Genomic DNA, 17846 nt, shown 5'->3' with positions numbered 1-17846 from the left:
TCTAGTGAGTTTTCTTCATATGCATGTTCTAACAACATAATTACAAGCAAGGAAACCTCTTCATGCACGTTTCTTAACAACAAATCATGCTCACCTTCTCTACAGAGTCGCATCGCTTCTCGATTTTTCCCATACTCCTTGAAACTTTCTTCCAATGCTGTTCCTTAAAAAACAAAACCAAAAGAACACCCACAGGTTAGGCATCAGTCTACACAGGGCTTACAGGGTGGTGATGATGCAGTCACCTACCAGTATACTTGCCAAAACACTGTGTGATCCTACACTGATATACAGGTGAGACTGGCACATACACCGTTCCCTACCATAAAAACCAGCATAGGTATGAGAAGTTTCAGAGTAGCAGCCGTATTAGTCTGGATCCGCAAAAAAAAAAAAAAAAAAAAAAAACCAACAAAAAACAAAACAAAAAAAAACCACAGGAGTACTTGTGGCACCTTAGAGGCTAACAAATGTATTAGAGCATAAGCTTTTGTGGGCTACAGCTCACTTCATCGGATGCACTGAATGGAGCATCTAGGTATGAGGTCCAGCCAAGATCCTAGGGGGAAGGTGCAGGATCCCAGGGCGCACACAGTTCCTCCAACAGTGTACCCATAAAGGGTGATGCCCCACCTGAGGCTCACACAGACCTCCTCTATCAGACTATGCAGAATACCGGGGGGCGGCCCCTAGGACTGACTTACACCTCCAACTGGTGCACCCGGGGTGGTACGGGCCCAAGGTGCCCACCGGTACACGTCTCTCCCGCACACCCACCAAGACCCCAGGGCTGGGGGAGGGGGAGTTTCCCGTGCCCGGGCTCACACAGACCCTCTAAGCAGCGCACCCAGGATCCCCCCCGCAGACAGGAAACACACATCCAACCTCGCCTCGCACCGATTCCCCCAGCAGCGTGCCCACCATCCCGGAGGGGAGGGTCCCGGCCCCGGGGCTCGCACAGATTGCCCCCAGCGGCGCGGCGCCTCCGAGGCTCCCGCTCCCGGAGCGGTGCCCGGCTCCGGTGGCCCCTGGCCCGGGCGCTCCCGACCTCCCCGGGGAACGTGGGGGGGCGCTCTGCTCACCTTCGTTTCCGTGAAGTTTAGCAGCATCGACCCAGTGGCTCCAGGGCTGCCCCAGCATCGCCTCCGGGCTGGGCAGGGACCTGCGCTCTCCGACGGTCGCCATTGCCGCTGTGGTGGCGGAGGGGCCGGGGCCGGGGCCGGGGCCGCTCTCGCCTCCGCCGTGCCGGGGCCGCCGCCGCCGCTGCTGCCTGGCCGCCGCCGCTCTGCGCTGTTCCCCTCTGACGTCACCCGCGGCCCGCGCCGACATTCTTTCCGCTGCTACAATGTAACGAGAAAAGGCAGCAGGCTCTTAAGGTGGCGCCGCCATTAAGGAGGCTCCGAGATGTTAGCACCCCCCTACCAGCAGGGACAGCGGAGCCCGCCTCTTCCTTGGGTTCGGGTCCCCGTTGACTGCCTACCAGCACCTGTGGGGGGCCCCCGCAGAGTCTCACCTCTGCAGGGTGCTAGGATCCCCCCTCATTACCAGGGGTGTATGAGTAGCGTCGGAGATCCGGGCCGCTCCCTTCCCCAGTCGCTTTTAGGTCTGGTCTTACACTGGTGGCAATAAACGCAGCTGTTCTCCTCCCCCAGCCCTACAAAGCCTAATCAAGAAGCTGCTTTGCGAAAAGGGATGGCGGTGTAGACCCTTCCCAAACAAAGTCCACATCACCTCCCCGTCCCCTCCCAAAGAAGTGAATTCTGAGAGGCAGACTCATGGGAGGAGGTAGGTGGCTGAAGAGATGATAGAGTAGCGTCTCCATCAGCTACAGGTTTCTCATTTTAGAAATACGTGTAACCAACATCTCCCCCTGCACAAACTGTGGTCCGCTTAACGTCGGTCATTTCTGCCCCGCGGCTCGTCCCGCAGCGCTCACCAGACTTCCTTAACCAGGGCGCCTCCCTCCCCACCTTAAAGTCTTCACGTCACGCCCAGGAGTAGAGGCTGTGTAGGAAACAAGCAGGAAACAACCCCATGTATGTAACTCATCTTCCCCCACCTTATCCACACTCCTGTCCCCAGGGTCACCCCCCAGTCTTTCCTTAAAAGGTGCCGTTTAATCTCCACTACACTGTGCATTACGTTTTTCCAGCTAGGTAGATTTACTTGTGGGAATACCCCTTCTCCCAGGCTATGATTCTTCACGACTTCACATCCGTCCGTAACACACACGAAGACACAGGCTGCCAACTTCCTACGCTCTGGGTTATTGGGGGTTAAAAGAAAGCAGCAACAGGAAGAAAAATAGCGTTCTCTTCCTTTAAGCAGAAAGATTTAAATCTAAAATGACGACTAGCAAGACAAAATTATTCTAAAGAATCCTTAACTGCTTCAAGATATGTCAGCAGCTCCACTGACCAACTGCCCAGTGACACGCTGAAATTCAAGGGGCAAAAGCCAGCTAAAGCTGATCTTTTAAAATAATCCTAAAAAAATAACTATGAATGTTTAAAACGGAATGTATTTCTTCGATTGATACCGTTTTGCTTTTCACATTCCACTCAGACTGCACAATTACAATAGTTTGAACAGATCAATGTCACTTTTGTTTTTACTCAGTTTTATTTCCCAGTTATTCACGCACCAATTATTGGTTGTTCACAAAACCGCTGAGTCCTGGTTTTTGATTCACAGATGTTACTGCCCAACATTTCATTTGTAATATCTTCATTTTTTGCCTAAGCTAAAAGATGGTGCCAAGCGGTCTTTAATTAAGTGATCTCACTTGGGCGGTCAAGCGATTAAAAAAATTAATCGTTATTAATCGCACGATTAAACAAATTAATCATGATTGTTTAACAGTGCAATCAATCATAGAATACCATTTATTTAAATATTTTTGGATGTTTTCTACATTTTCAGATACATTGATTTTAATTAAAACAGAATACAAAGTGTACAGGGCTCACTTTATATTTATTTTTATTACAGATATTTGCACTGTAAAAAACAAAAGAAATCGTATTTTTCAATTCCCCCATTATAAGTACTGTAGTGCAATCTTTTTATCATGAAAGTTGAACTTATAAATGTAGAATTATGTACAAAAAATAACTGCATTCAAAAACAAAACAATGTCAAACTTTAGAGCCTACAGTCCACTCAGTCCTACTTCAGGCAATCACTCAGACAAACAAACTTGGTTACAATTTTCAGGAGATAATGCTGCCCGCTTTTTTTTTTTTTTTTTTTTTACAATGTCACCTGAAAGTGAGAACAGGCACTGTTGTAGCCAGCATTGCAAGAAATTTACATGCCAGATGTACTAAAGATCCATATGTTCCTTCATTTTCAACCACCATTCCCAAGGACACATGTCCATGCTGATTACAGGTTCTGCTCGATAACGATTCAGAATAGTGCGGACCAATGCATGTTAATTTTCATCATCTGAGTCAGATGCCACCAGCAGAAGGTTGATTTTCTTTTTTGGTGGTTTGAGTTCTGTAGTTTCCGCATTGGAGTGTTGCTCTTTTAAGACTTCTGAAAGCATGCTCCACACCTCGTCCTCTCAGATTTTGGATGGCACTTCAAATTCTTAAACCTTTGGTGCTGTATGAACCCTCAATGCTTTTTTTGCCTCTGTTTTCACTAACAAGGTCAGCTCCCAGACTGCTGTGCTGGGCAACACAAAATGGGGAAGAGATGGCCAGCCCTCTGTACAGATAGAGGTGGTTAGGGACTATTTAGAAAAGCTGGACGTGCACAAGTCCATGGGGCCGGACGAATTGCATCCGAGAGTGCTGAAGGAATTGGCGGCTGTGATTGCAGAGCCCTTGGCCATTATCTTTGAAAACTCGTGGCGAACGGGGGAAGTCCCGGATGACTGGAAAAAGGCTAATGTAGTGCCCATCTTTAAAAAAGGGAAGAAGGAGGATCCTGGGAACTACAGGCCGGTCAGCCTCACCTCAGTCCCTGGAAAAATCATGGAGCAGGTCCTCAAAGAATCAATCCTGAAGCACTTAGAGGAGAGGAAAGTGATCAGGAACAGTCAGCATGGATTCACCAAGGGAAGGTCATGCCTGACTAATCTAATCGCCTTTTATGATGAGATTACTGGTTCTGTGGATGAAGGGAAAGCAGTGGATGTATTGTTTCTTGACTTTAGCAAAGCTTTTGACACGGTCTCCCACAGCATTCTTGTCAGCAAGTTAAGGAAGTATGGGCTGGATGAATGCACTATAAGGTGGGTAGAAAGCTGGCTAGATTGTCGGGCTCAACGGGTAGTGATCAATGGCTCCATGTCTAGTTGGCAGCCGGTGTCAAGTGGAGTGCCCCAGGGGTCGGTCCTGGGGCCCGTTTTGTTCAATATCTTCATAAATGATCTGGAGGATGGTGTGGATTGCACTCTCAGCAAATTTGCGGATGATACTAAACTGGGAGGAGTGGTAGATACGCTGGAGGGGAGGGATAGGATACAGAAGGACCTAGACAAATTGGAGGATTGGGCCAAAAGAAATCTAATGAGGTTCAATAAGGATAAATGCAGGGTCCTGCACTTAGGATGGAAGAATCCAATGCACCGCTACAGACTAGGGACCGATTGGCTCGGCAGCAGTTCTGCGGAAAAAGACCTAGGGGTGACAGTGGACGAGAAGCTGGATACGAGTCAGCAGTGTGCCCTTGTTGCCAAGAAGGCCAATGGCATTTTGGGTTGTATAAGTAGGGGCATAGCGAGCAGATCGAGGGACGTGATCGTTCCCCTCTATTCGACACTGGTGAGGCCTCATCTGGAGTACTGTGTCCAGTTTTGGGCCCCACACTACAGGAAGGATGTGGATAAATTGGAAAGAGTACAACGAAGGGCAACGAAAATGATTAGGGGTCTAGAGCACATGACTTATGAGGAGAGGCTGAGGGAGCTGGGATTGTTTAGTCTGCAGAAGAGAAGAATGAGGGGGGATTTGATAGCTGCTTTCAACTACCTGAAAGGGGGTTTCAAAGAGGATGGCTCTAGACTGTTCTCAATGGTAGCAGATGACAGAACGAGGAGTAATGGTCTCAAGTTGCAATGGGGGAGGTTTAGATTGGATATTAGGAAAAACTTTTTCACTAAGAGGGTGGTGAAACACTGGAATGCGTTACCTAGGGAGGTGGTAGAATCTCCTTCCTTAGAGGTTTTTAAGGTCAGGCTTGACAAAGCCCTAGCTGGGATGATTTAACTGGGACTTGGTCCTGCTTTGAGCAGGGGGTTGGACTAGATGACCTTCTGGGGTCCCTTCCAACCCTGATATTCTATGATTCTATGATTCTATGAAATCTCACATTGGTACTTTCTTTGCGTTTTGTCAAATCTACAGTAAAAGTGTTCTGAAAACAACAATCTGCTGGGTCATCATCTGAGACTGTTATAACATGAAATATATGGCAGAATGCAGATAAAACAGAACAGGGGACATACTAGTCTCCTCCAAGGAGTTCAGTCACAAATTTCATTAACGCATTATTTTTTTAACGAGCATCATCAGCATGGAAGCATGTTCTCGGGAATGGTGGCCAAAGCATGAAGGGGCATATGAATGTTTAGCATATCTGGCACGTAAATATCTTGCAACGCTGGCTACAAAAGAGCCATGTGAATGCCTGTTCTCGCTTTCAGGTGACATTGTAAAGAAGCAGGCAGCAGTATCTCCCGTAAATGTAAACAAGCTTGTTTGTCTGACAAGTTTCAGAGTAGCAGCCGTGTTTGTCTGTATTCGCAAAAAGAAAAGGAGTACTTGTGGCACCTTAGAGACTAACAAATTTATCTGAGCATAAGCTTTCGTGAGCTACAACTCAAATGCATCCGATGAAGTGAGCTGTAGCTCACGAAAGCTTATGCTCAAATAAATATTAAAAAAAATTATGCTCAAACAAAATAAATTGTTAGTCTCTAAGGTGCCACAAGTACTCCTTTTCTTTTTGTTTGTCTGAGCGATTGGCTGAACAAGAAGCAGGACTGAATGGACTTGTAGGTTCTAAAGTTTTACACTGTTTTGTTTTTGAGTGCAATTATGTAACAACAACAAAAATCTACATTTGTAAGTTACACTTTCACAATAAAGAGACTGCACTACAGTACTTGTATGAGGTGAATTTAAAATTACTATATCATTTTTACAGTGCAAATATATGTAATAAAAATAATATAAATGAGCACTGTACACTTTGTATTCTGTGTTGTAATAGAAATCAATATATTTGAAAATGTAGAAAAACATCCAAAATATTTAATAAATTTCAATTGGTATTCTATTGTTTAACAGTGTTGATCGTGATTAACTTTTAAAATCACGATTAATTTTTTGAGTTAATCATGTGAGTTAACTGCAATTAATTGACAGCCCTAGATACAAGCCTTTGGTGAAAAATATTTCTGATTATTAGCAGCTTTGCATGCTTGGAAGTAACCATAAGTTTTGCAAAATTAAATTCTTCTATAAACTGACTCCAAAAATATTTTTAAAAATTCAGGGTCTTTTTTTTCCCCTGTGAATTAAAATGTTAAAGTAAAATGACCAATTTAAAATCATAGGCGCTGATTCTGCCAAGTCTTAGACCATGTCTACATTAGCGAGCTTACAGCAGCACAGCTGTACTGACACAACTGCACCGCTGTAAGATTGCTCGTGTAGCAGCTCTATGCCAACGGGAGAGAGCTCTCCCATTAACATAATAAAACCACTTCCATGAGCACCGGTAGCTATGTCAGCAGGAGAAGCTCTCCCGCTGACATAGCACCATCCACACCACTTTTGTCAGAGTAACTTATGATACACTTTTGTCAGCGTAACTTATGTTGCTCAGAGGTGTGTTTTTCACACCCCTTGGACATACTGTAAGTTATACCGACAAAAGTGGCAGTGTAGACAAGCCCTCAATCACATTCTTAGTCCCATTGACTTTAATCTGATTACTTACACTTACATACAGTTAAACAGGTGTGTAAATCTTTGCAGGACTGGGGCCATGTACTATAAACAAATTTATTTACTTGTTACTTATGACATTTTAGATCCTAATCTTAACATGCTTAACTTTAACTGCATTGAGTAGTGCCACTGAAGTCCTAGAGCTAGCATGCAAATACTTAAGCATACACATAACATTCACTTATGTTGTCTTATTGAAGACAATAGGACTACTCGTGTGAGCAATGGTACACACACATACGTAAGTGTTTCCAGGACTGGGATTTTAGATTATTAAATGTTAAAGAATTTTAAGAATCCAATTTACCAGTCACCACTTATGCTCTTTATAAGCCCATTGTCCACAACAATGAGTAAATAAAGTTTGTGGACAACACCTAACTCAGAGGAGCTGTAAGCAAGGTCCTTGATAAATTCGAGAACTAGCCTGAAATCAACAAAATTAAATACAGGCAAGTGAAAAGTACTACAGTTAGAAAGGAAAAGTCAAAGGCACAAATGCAATATGAATAATAACTAGCTAGGCAGTAATACAGAAGAAAAGGATCTAGAGATTATAGTGCGTCACAAATTGAACATAAATCAACAATGTGATGCAGTTGCAAAAAAGACTAACATTTTGGGGTGTATTAACCAGAGTGTCCCAAATAAAACACAGGAGGTAATTGTTCTTCTCTACTTGACACTGGCCTCAACTGCAGAATTGTGTTTAGTTTCGGGTGCCACTCTTTAAGAAAGATGTGGACAAATTGGAGGAAATCCAGAGGACAGCAACAAAAATGATAAAAGGTTTTAAAAACCTGACCTAGAAAGGAAAGGTTTAAAAAAAACTGGATATGCTTGGTCTTCAGAAAAGAAGACTGAGGGGAGACCTGATAACAGTCTTCAAATATATTAAGGATTCTTGTAAAGAGGATGGTGATCAATTGTTCAGCATATACACTGAATGTAGGACAAAAAGTAATGGACTTAATCTGCAGTAAAGGGGATTTAGGTTAGATGTTAGGAAAACTTTCTAACTGAGGCTAGTTAAGTACTGGAATAGGTTACCAAGGGAGGTTGTGGAATCCCCATCACAGGGAGTTTTTTAAAAACAGGTTAGACAAACACCTGTCAGAGATGGTCTAAGTATACACGGTCCTGCCAGGGTCGGGGGTGGAATAGATGGCCTCTGGAAGTTCCTTCAAGTCCTACATTTCTATGATTCTATATTAATAGGTCACATTCAAAATTGATATTATATCACAAGCTTAATACAGAATGTTGAGGAACTCTTTCTTTCCTATTGGTTACTCTACTAGCATTTAACTCCTAAGAAAAGACGGGTACTACAAACAGTGAAAGCACACTGAGCTTTAGAGGACAAACAACAGCAATAGTGACCTCTGACTTGGATTTTTTCAGCCATGTTAACTCAGGCTGGTAGTTCTTCCAACTGGGCCCCAATTCAGCAAACATAAACTTTATGATCAAGAGTAGTTCCCAAATTGATGGAACTACTTGTGGTAGTAAAGTTAAGCATATGCATAAGTATTTACAGGATTGGGGCCCTGGTCATAAACTGCCAGCAAACGCTCAATCTGGAGAATAATACTGTTTAATCAATTACCCAACAGTGGTTTTCTATAATATGTAAAATGCATACATTACACTCAACATTAAGTCTGTGACATAAGCAAAAAAGCAAGTGATTCAGGTGGCAATAGATCTCAAATTCTTTCTTGAATGATGCAAAACTCTTCTTCCTGCTATAGAATCCAGGTGGGAGAAGACCCTACTGTCTTCTCCCAGGTTCACAGGGAACCTAACATCACATCATTACTGAGCTCAAATTCTTGTATATCTAGTGAAAGTATAATTCTGTCTTTTAAGTCCTGATGTTGAATGTTTCTGAGACTTGTGTCACAGCCCTTATTTGCTAACATAGTTCTGGCTTGTTATGGAGGAAGCTGTCACTGCAGTAACAGGAACAGAGGAAACTTGATCCAAAACTACTCCCTGAGGTAAAGGCCATGTTTCCTTAAGTCATGTCTACGCTACAAAATTAAGTTGACTTAACTTACGTCGCATACAGCTGCTACAGTAATTACATCGCTTTTTCTTGTCTACACTTTGCTCCTTTCAGAGTAGTAGCTGTGTCAGTCTGTATTCGCAAAAAGAAAGGAGTACTTGTGGCACCTTAGAGTAACAAATTTATTTAGCATAAGCTTTCGTGAGCTACAGCTCACTTGTGTCAGCAGGGCACATCCCCACCAATGCCTGTATTGACTGTACTGTCAGTGTGGGGCACTGTGGGAAGGCTCCTGAAAACCAGTAACAGTTGACAAAAACAACGTCTATATTGACATTGCATTGACCTAACTACATTGACCATGACCCTATGCCGCTCTTGGAGGGATTAAGTTGGCGTAGTGGGGCACTTATGTTGCTGGGAGCTAAATTTAAGTATAGTCACTTCCTGGTCAACGTATGCTGCCTTGCATCGACCTAACTCTCTAGTGTAGACCAGATCTTAGCCATCTGCAGCAGTTTGCCTTCATAAAAGCTTTTCCACCATAAAAATGGCAGTAATACTGACACCCTCCTTCTACTTCTAAACCCCTACAACAAACATCCCAAACCAAAAATCCTACCCCCAAGCAGAGTTTTTAATCACAAGAAGGGAGAAGTGACAGAGATTCCATGAAGTCCACTAAGGATTTCACTATTGTTATTCGATGTTCTCAGACACTACAGTGATGAGCAACAGTATAAAACAGAGAGAGAGAGAGAGAGATCCCATCAATGACTGAACAGCACAGCCACTGCAATATGGTCTTATGGTGGTACGTTTTTAATAACATTTCTCTCTTTTTAGTGCCTCATAGAAGTATAACATTTGTCATAATGAACTGCAATGGTTTTATTGATGACACTTCAGGCTATCATCAATAAATAAATAGTGAGATTTTAGAACAAGCAGATGTAATTTGTCATTTAAATACACAGAATTTATGGAATACAATCTATGCTTGTTAGTGAATTTTAGACCTTAATACTCAGTGTAGTACCATTTTCTGATATGCTTCTCCTATTCACCAACTCTTCTTCCAAACCAATTAAAGCGCTCAGCTTTTTGAATACTATATGTTGGGGTTGGATAGTTCTCTCTTGGCCTCTTTCATTTGCTGAACAGGGGCTCACACCATGCACGTTTTAGCAGAGAAGGAAATGGCAGTTGAGGGGAGGAGGATAGAAGCATGAATAGCATAAGAACTCTGGCATCAGATGAAATGTTGCTTAATCTTTACAAGTTGCTGTAAATGACTTAAAAGAAAACTAAGAGGAGATAGAAATATGGGACCAAATTAGTCTCATGTGTAAACAAATGCAACTCTGTTAAAGTCACTGGCATTGTGTCCCACTCACATTATGCTGAATTTGCTGCACTCTTGATTAAAAAAAAAAACAAACAAAAAACTTAGGATACAAGAGATCTTAGAAGTACTCCTTTCAGGGTTGAGAGGACAGTACAGGCTGTATGCTAATTCACCTTTTGGCCTCTCGAGATTGCTAGTTAGTGCTAATTGTGACAGTTTTTGTGATGAGCACTCCTGTACACTCGGAAATACACGGACACATTTCTTGTAGAACATCGAACAGTCAGTAGATGGTAATCTTTGGGCATTACCAGCCTGTACAAAACCTGAACTGGTGACTGCTTGCCAATCCTTTGACCACCACCTCAGTGTGTACCAAGAGTGTTTTAAAAGCAAGGTGACCTCAAAGTCCAAATTTAGTGATATTAGTATTACTATCCTTCATGTCAACATCTGCTTAGTTTCTCTTTAGTAGACAGATTCTTAGCATGACAGACTCACCTTACTAATGTCCTAGTTCATAGTCACAGGCATGGTAATCAATAAGGTTTCTTCTTCTTTCTCTTTTTTTTTTTTTTTTGCACATTGTTGAGGGAGATAAACCAGTTTAGCCAAAAGTAAAAAAAAAAAAAAAAAAAGAAAAGACAATTTTGAAACAAAATTACACTATGAACTAGCCCTTAGAAATGAACCAACATATTTGCCTATTTATCTGTTAAATGTTGACAAAGTTCCAGTTATTTAAACATGGTTACTGCTTTAAAATGCCTTGTGCCAATCAGTTCGTTAGACATACACTTTTTATTTATTTATTTTTTAACAGATACATATATGTTGGTTGTCCTCTTTCTTGCTACCGTCTAGTCTTTACACCTTGTTATTCCCACCCCCCTCAATCAACAATGTTTTTGCTATATAGGATCCCGAGTGGGCCTAATTCTGCATGCTGGATCTCAGACTGGCTTTTACTATAATGTTTTGGAACATTTTTCCAGCATGTCATGAATACATCAGTATTCCAGTAGAGGAAGAAGAGTGGCAGCAGAAAGAGCAATTCATCTGTTCAATGGACAAGATTACTGACTGTCAAATCAGAAACTAGGAATAATAAAGTCAGATGAGAAACTGATTTTATGGGAGCTGTAGATGGAGTGATAATTTTCTTTTTCGTGGCTTGAGTAGACCAAACGTATGTACTACAAGATGAGAAAATTACCATTCTTGCACATGTGTTACTTGTTTTTCTTTCCTGAATCACTCAAGTATCATTGTTTTAAAGTATAAAAATAGTTTTGGGCAGTACTAAAAAAAGATCTGTCAATGGTTTGGTGCGGAGGGGGGGAATAATTTTGAATGCAAAAACGAGGTTTGAAAAAACTCACTTGCTGGGGTGATCAGCAATTTGGAACAAAAAAATCAAGTGGGCATACTGGGGCTAGGGAGCAGAGCAGCCTGAGCAAAAAGGAAAGCCTAGGAGATGACTGATGCAGGAGCCAATATTCCTTTAAGAGAAAGGGAAGGGGGACCAGTTGTACTGCTAATATTTTCCTGGAGGAGGGGGCTTAACTGATGAAGCAGAGCAGACCAGGGGCTGCTGTTATTTTAGGTAGAACAGGATGCAGAAAGGAGCCTGAGGGCGGATGGGTGAACTTGTCGGGGGAAAGAGATGTATAAAAAAGAGAGAAAGGTGGGCATGAAGGGTGAGTGAGAAAGCAAATGAGGGGGCGTTAAATACAGATGCATAGACAGAGAAAGATAGATCTTTGGGAAGAAGTGGAAGAAATGTGAGACTGAAAATATAGGTGAGAAGGTACAATAAATAGAAAAGAAAACAACAAAGTATAAGGACACAGAAGAAGAGAAGGAAAAGAAGGAACATCGCACACCTAAAACAACACAGACAAAGACACATAATCGACAATAGGAAAAAAAAAAGGAGTGAAACAAGGGGAAACCAGGTTAAAAAACCCCACAAAAGGCAGAGTAAATTACAATGTTAGAGTTCATTAAATAGAAAGTTGATTGACAATGCTACAAATACACATAATACAAAACCAATACACAATTCGTTTTAATTGTGGGTGTCGTTATTGGGGGCCATGAGGTGTAGATATTGCTTCACCTGGGCAGGGAGGCTTCATCCTTGGGCTAGGTGGTGCTGGAGAAATTTTTCAAGCCTAAGTCATAAGCATGGAACATAACAGCCATACTGGGTCAGACCAATGGTCTTCGCAGACAAATATCCGGTCTCTTAGTGGCCAGTGCCAAATGCTTCAGAGGGAATGAACAGAACAGGGCAATCTCAAGCGATGCATGGCATCTGCTCCCAGCTTCTGGCAGTTAGAGGGTTAGGGACACCCAGATCATGGAGTTATGCCCCTGCCCATCATGGCTAATAGCCATCGGTGGACCTATCCTCCATGAACTTATCTAATTCTTTTTTGAACCCAGTTATACTTTTTTGGCCTTCACAACATCCCATGGCAACAAGTTCCACAGGTTGACTGAGCATTGTGTGAAGAAGTATTTCCTTTTGCTTATTAATTGCATCGACGACCACTCGTTGTTGTGCTACGTAAAGTGGTAAATAACACTTCCCTATTTACTTTCTCCAGACCATTCTTGATTTTATAGATCTTTATCATATTTCCCCTTAGTTGTCTCTTTTCTAAGCTGAGCAGTCCCAATCTTTTTAACCTCTCCTTGTATGGACGCTGTTCCATACCCCTAATCATTTTCATTGCCCTTCTCTGCATCTTTTTCAATTCTAATACATCTTTTTTGAGATGATGCAACTTGAACTGCACACAGTACTCAAGGTGTGGGCATAGCATGGACTTATATAGTGGCATCACGACAGTTTCAGTTTATCATCTATCCCTTTCCTAATGGTTAGTCTGTTAGCATTTGACTGCCACTGCACATTGAGCAGATGTTTGCAGAGAATTATCCATGATGAGTCCAAGATCTCTTTCTTGAGTGGCAGCAGCTAATTTAAAACCTATGATTTTGTACGTATAATTAGACTCACCAGCCTGTAATTTCCAGGATCACCTCTGGAGTCTTTTTTAAAAATCGGCATTTCATTAGCTATCCTCCAGTCATCTGGCACAGATGCCGATTTAAGTGATAGGTTACAATCCAGAGCTAGTAGTTCTGCAATTTAAAATTAGAGTTCCTTCAGAACTTCCTTCAATTTATTCCAAAACCTGCTCTACCGACACTTCACTGGATAGTTCCTCAGATTTGTCACCTAAAAAAGAATGACTTGAGTGTGGGGTTCTCCTTCACTTCCTCTGCAGTGAAGACTGTTGCAAAGAATTCATTTAGTTCACACAATGACCTTGTCTTTCTTGAGTGCTCCTTTAGCACCTTGATCGTCCAGTGGCCCCACTGACTGTTTGACAGGCTCCATGCTTCTGACGTACTTAAAATAAATTGTGCTATTAGATTTTTTGTCCTTAGCTATTTGCTCTTCAAACTCTTTCTTGGCCTGCCTTATTATACTTTTACACTTGACAGAGTTTATGTTCCTTCCTATATTCCTCATTCGGATCTGACTTCCAATTTTTAAAGGATGCCTTTTTGTCTCTACCTACCCTCTTTTACTCTGCTGTTTAGCCATACTGACTTTTTTTGGTCCTCTTACCAATTTTGTTAAATATTTGGGGTATACATTTAATTTGAGCCTTTACTATGATATTTTTATATAGTTTCCATGCAGTTTGCAAGCAGTTCACCCTTGTGACTGTTCCTTCTAATTTCCATTTAACTAGCTCTCTCATTTTTGTGTAGTTCCTTTTTTTGAAGTTAAATGCTATTGTGGTGGGTTTCTTTGACATTTTCCCCCCTTCAAGCATCCCATTCTTCCTGTATAATATTCCAGTACCCCTCTGTATTGATGATGCCTACCAACTTTGTGCCATCAGCAAATTTCATTAGCATACTTTGTGTGCCAAAATCATTAATGAAAATATTAAACAAGATCAGTCCCAAGACCCATCCTTGAGGAACTCTTGTAGTAACCTCTTTCCAGCCCTGCAGGTTTCCTTTCAGCACAACCCTTTGTTATCTCCCTTTAGCCAGTTTGATATCCACCTTACAATTCTTGTACAATCCCCATCTTCTCCGCCTTAACTAATGCTTACCCATCTGATACCATGTCAAATGCTTAAATGAAGTCTAGATAGATTAGCTCTACCACTTCCCGTTGTCTAACAAAATCTTTTATCTCATCAAAGCAAGACATCATGTTAGTCTGGCATGATCTACCTTTGGTAAATCAATGTTGCAGTTTATCCAATTTTCCATTTAGTTCCATATCTTTAATTATTCTTTCCTTCAACGTTTGTTCTAAAGTTTTGCATACTATTGAGGTCAGACTAACAAATCTGTAGTTGACTGGATCACTTTTTGCCTCCTAAAGTACTATATTTACTACTCTCCAGTCATACAGTACCACCCCCCAATTTGAGAGATTTATTAAAAATCCTTGCTACCAGATTTGCAATTTCATGTGGCAGTTCTTTTGGTATTCTGGGATGGAGATTACCTGGACCTCCTGATTTGAGCGCATTAAGCTCCGAGTTTTGCTTCCAACTTGGATGTAAAAAGAAAAGGAGTACTTGTGGCACCTTAGAGACTAACAAATTTATTTGAGCATAAGCTTTCGTGAGCTACAGCCACTTATGCTCCAATAAATTTGTTAGTCTCGAAGGTGCCACAAGTACTCCTTTTCTTTTGCAGATACAGACTAACATGGCTGCTACTCTGAAACTTGGATGTAGTAATTTCCATTTCTATATACTCCCTCCCATTTGCCATCTTGTCTTTGCCTCTGTGATCTACCTTATCATCTTTACGAAGGTAAAGTATTCATTTAATTTTCGGGCCGTACCTAGATTATCCTTAATTTTTACCACATTCTCACTGCTTAGGGGCTCCACTTATTTACTTATTCTCTTTTTAATTATATGGCTAAAGATCCTTTTATTATTTGTTTTAATTTCCTTTGCAAGGAATTCCTTGACTTTGGCAATTCTCACTTTCTCCCTACACTTTCTGACATCTATCAAAGACAACTATGCTTTGATCAATCCCTTCTTCCTTGCAGGGTCTGCTTACTCCAAAAATTCTTTTTCAGGTGGTTATTCAACCAGTTAGGTATGGAGCCTTTCCCTACAATTTTCTTACTCTTACTTGAGATACAAATTCCAGAAAGGTTTTGCACCCCTGACTCAAAGAAATTCCAAGGACTGGTCTACACTGAAAATTTACATGAGCTACATCTCTCAGGGGTGTGAAAAATCCAAATCTCAGAGACACAGCTATGCCAACCTAGCCTCTGGTGTAGACAGTGCTAGCTTGACAGAAGAATGAATGAATGAATACACACACACACACACAAAGAAAAGGAGTACTTGTGGCACCTTAGAGACTAAGAAATTATTGTTAATCTCTAAGGTGCCACAAGTACTCCTTTTCTTTTTGCGAATACAGACTAACACGGCTGCTACTCTGAAACCTGTCAATACACACACACACGACACTTTAATGGGGCCAATTTCACAAAGCTGAAAATAATTATAAGCCAAATCAGCAGGCAGGAAAAATTTAATCAGAATATATGTGAATGATAATTGGGCATAATTTAAGAACCCCTTACTAAAGTACCCAAAAAGCCACAATCGAGGAAGAAGACTGTACTGATTTAAAAAAAATGATCTGGTTTAGAAGGGAAGTGAAGGCAGCTGTAAAAAATAAAAATATATAACAGATGGAAAAGAGGGGAAATTGATAGTAATGAATGTAAATCAGAAGATAGGAATTGTAGAAATCTGATAACGGAAGCCAAGGGACACAAGTAGAAGTCTATTGCTAATAGAGCTAAGGACAGAGGTGTGGGTTTGTTGGTTTTTTTTTTTTAAACAATTTTAGGAACAAAAAGAATCCTAACAATGGTATTGGGTCAATAATAAATGGATCAATAATGCAGAAAAGGCAAAAGTGTTCAACAACTATTTCTGTTCTGTATTGGTGGGGGGAGGGGCGCACACAGGGGAAACAGATACTGTCTCATCGTATGTGATAATTACCCTCTTTGTATCCAACTTGTATCTCTGGAGGTTGTTAAGCACAAACTGCTAAAGTTAGACATTTTTTAAACCAGAAGGGCCACATAACTTGCATCCAAAAGTTTTAAAAGAGCGAGTGAGTTAAAAGTTAAACAGTGAGAGTAATTAACCACTGAAACATGGTGAATTCTCCATAACTGACCATTTTTAAATCAAAATTGGATATTTTTCTAAAAGATCTGCTCCAAGAATTATTTATGGCCTGTGTTATATAGGAGGTCAGACTAGATTATCACAATGGTGCTTTCTGGCCTTGGAATCTATTCATCTATTTTCAAAGGGATTCAGACATTTAAAACTCTAAATCCCTTTTGAAAATAAGATTTAGGCTCCTAAATCAGTTAGGTCTTGTGACACAGAGAAGAAACACCTAAATACCTTTAAAAATCTAGGACTTTGGCTTTTGGGATGGGAAAATTTGACAATCTTGAAAATATTCCTCATATTGGACAACCATTTCCCACCCACCTCTGCTAAATTGGGGTGAAAATATTTAAAGTAAGTTTCCCTAATGGTGCATTTAATATGCATTTGCACTTTTATAAACAAATAAAGGAAAGAGAAAAATAAAAGATCTTAGGTCTGATTCTCCATTGCCAATTAATATTAACTAACATGTCCTTCTGGCATAGTTAGGTATTCCAGTAATCCTGTATGAATTTAGTGCTTGAAAGTTGTTCAATTCATCAAAAGGAATTTAATTACCTATATATTACCAGGTTCACTTGATATGTGCTAGGTTTCAGAGTGCTGTAACAGTTATGTCTAAATTGTGCCAAGCAGCACACCAAGTCCTAACTGTTGTGTTCTGAAGTGAAAGTCTCAACTGCTGAGCCATAAATCTATACTTCTAATTTCACATGCCAAAAATCATATGGCAATGTGGGTCCACCAATACTTTTACAATGTTTTCTTCCCTTCAAATAGCACCTGACTCAATGTAATTACAATTTTCAAGTAAAAAGTTTCAATGTAAGTTTTCAAAGAAAAAAATACTAGTTTTAGCTGAGCTGCTCAAGAGAAGATATCAGTAAAAAGTCATACTGTGTAAAAAAGCCATACTATGAAAACGTTCCTCACTCTTCCCCAGATTATCTCTGCCACTCAAATGAGTTCTGCTTCATTCAGTTTTGCAGACTAGCTCCATGCTAACTTTATGGCATTTTCTATAATAATCATAAAAAAATTAAAAAGCATAAAAAAGCTGTTTTGCATAGGAAAAACTTAACTTAAGTAGTCTCAGCTCTTCAAATTTGTGCATAAAAGGCAAAGAGAACAAATCCATTGTATTTTTAAGTTGTTTCACCATATCAAAGAAAAATACACACTAACAAGTAAAACACAATTGAAGGGGTAAAGGAGAGAAAAATTTAAGAGAGTCC

At 40.9% G+C, this 17846-nt stretch overlaps 1 protein-coding gene across 4 annotated transcripts in view; it reads right to left on the bottom strand.

Annotated features, from left to right (window-relative positions):
- Positions 1-17846, bottom strand: part of ATXN7 (ataxin 7) — a 154446-nt gene that overhangs the window by 85660 nt on the left and 50940 nt on the right. For all 4 annotated transcript variants that reach the window (XM_043519575.1, XM_038408878.2, XM_043519576.1 and 1 more), the window contains exons 3-4: positions 1083-1340; positions 95-163 (exon numbers count right to left, since the gene is read on the bottom strand). In XM_043519575.1, coding sequence (XP_043375510.1) covers positions 95-163; positions 1083-1329 — 316 coding nt within the window. In that variant the 5' untranslated portion in view covers positions 1330-1340. The remainder of the gene's footprint in view (positions 1-94; positions 164-1082; positions 1341-17846) is intronic.

Source organism: Dermochelys coriacea, chromosome 7 (genome assembly GCF_009764565.3).
Source record: "Dermochelys coriacea isolate rDerCor1 chromosome 7, rDerCor1.pri.v4, whole genome shotgun sequence".
NCBI classification, from domain to species: domain Eukaryota; kingdom Metazoa; phylum Chordata; order Testudines; family Dermochelyidae; genus Dermochelys; species Dermochelys coriacea.
Note: the sequence above shows the minus strand (reverse complement) of the source record. Positions and strands in the feature narration are given on the sequence as shown.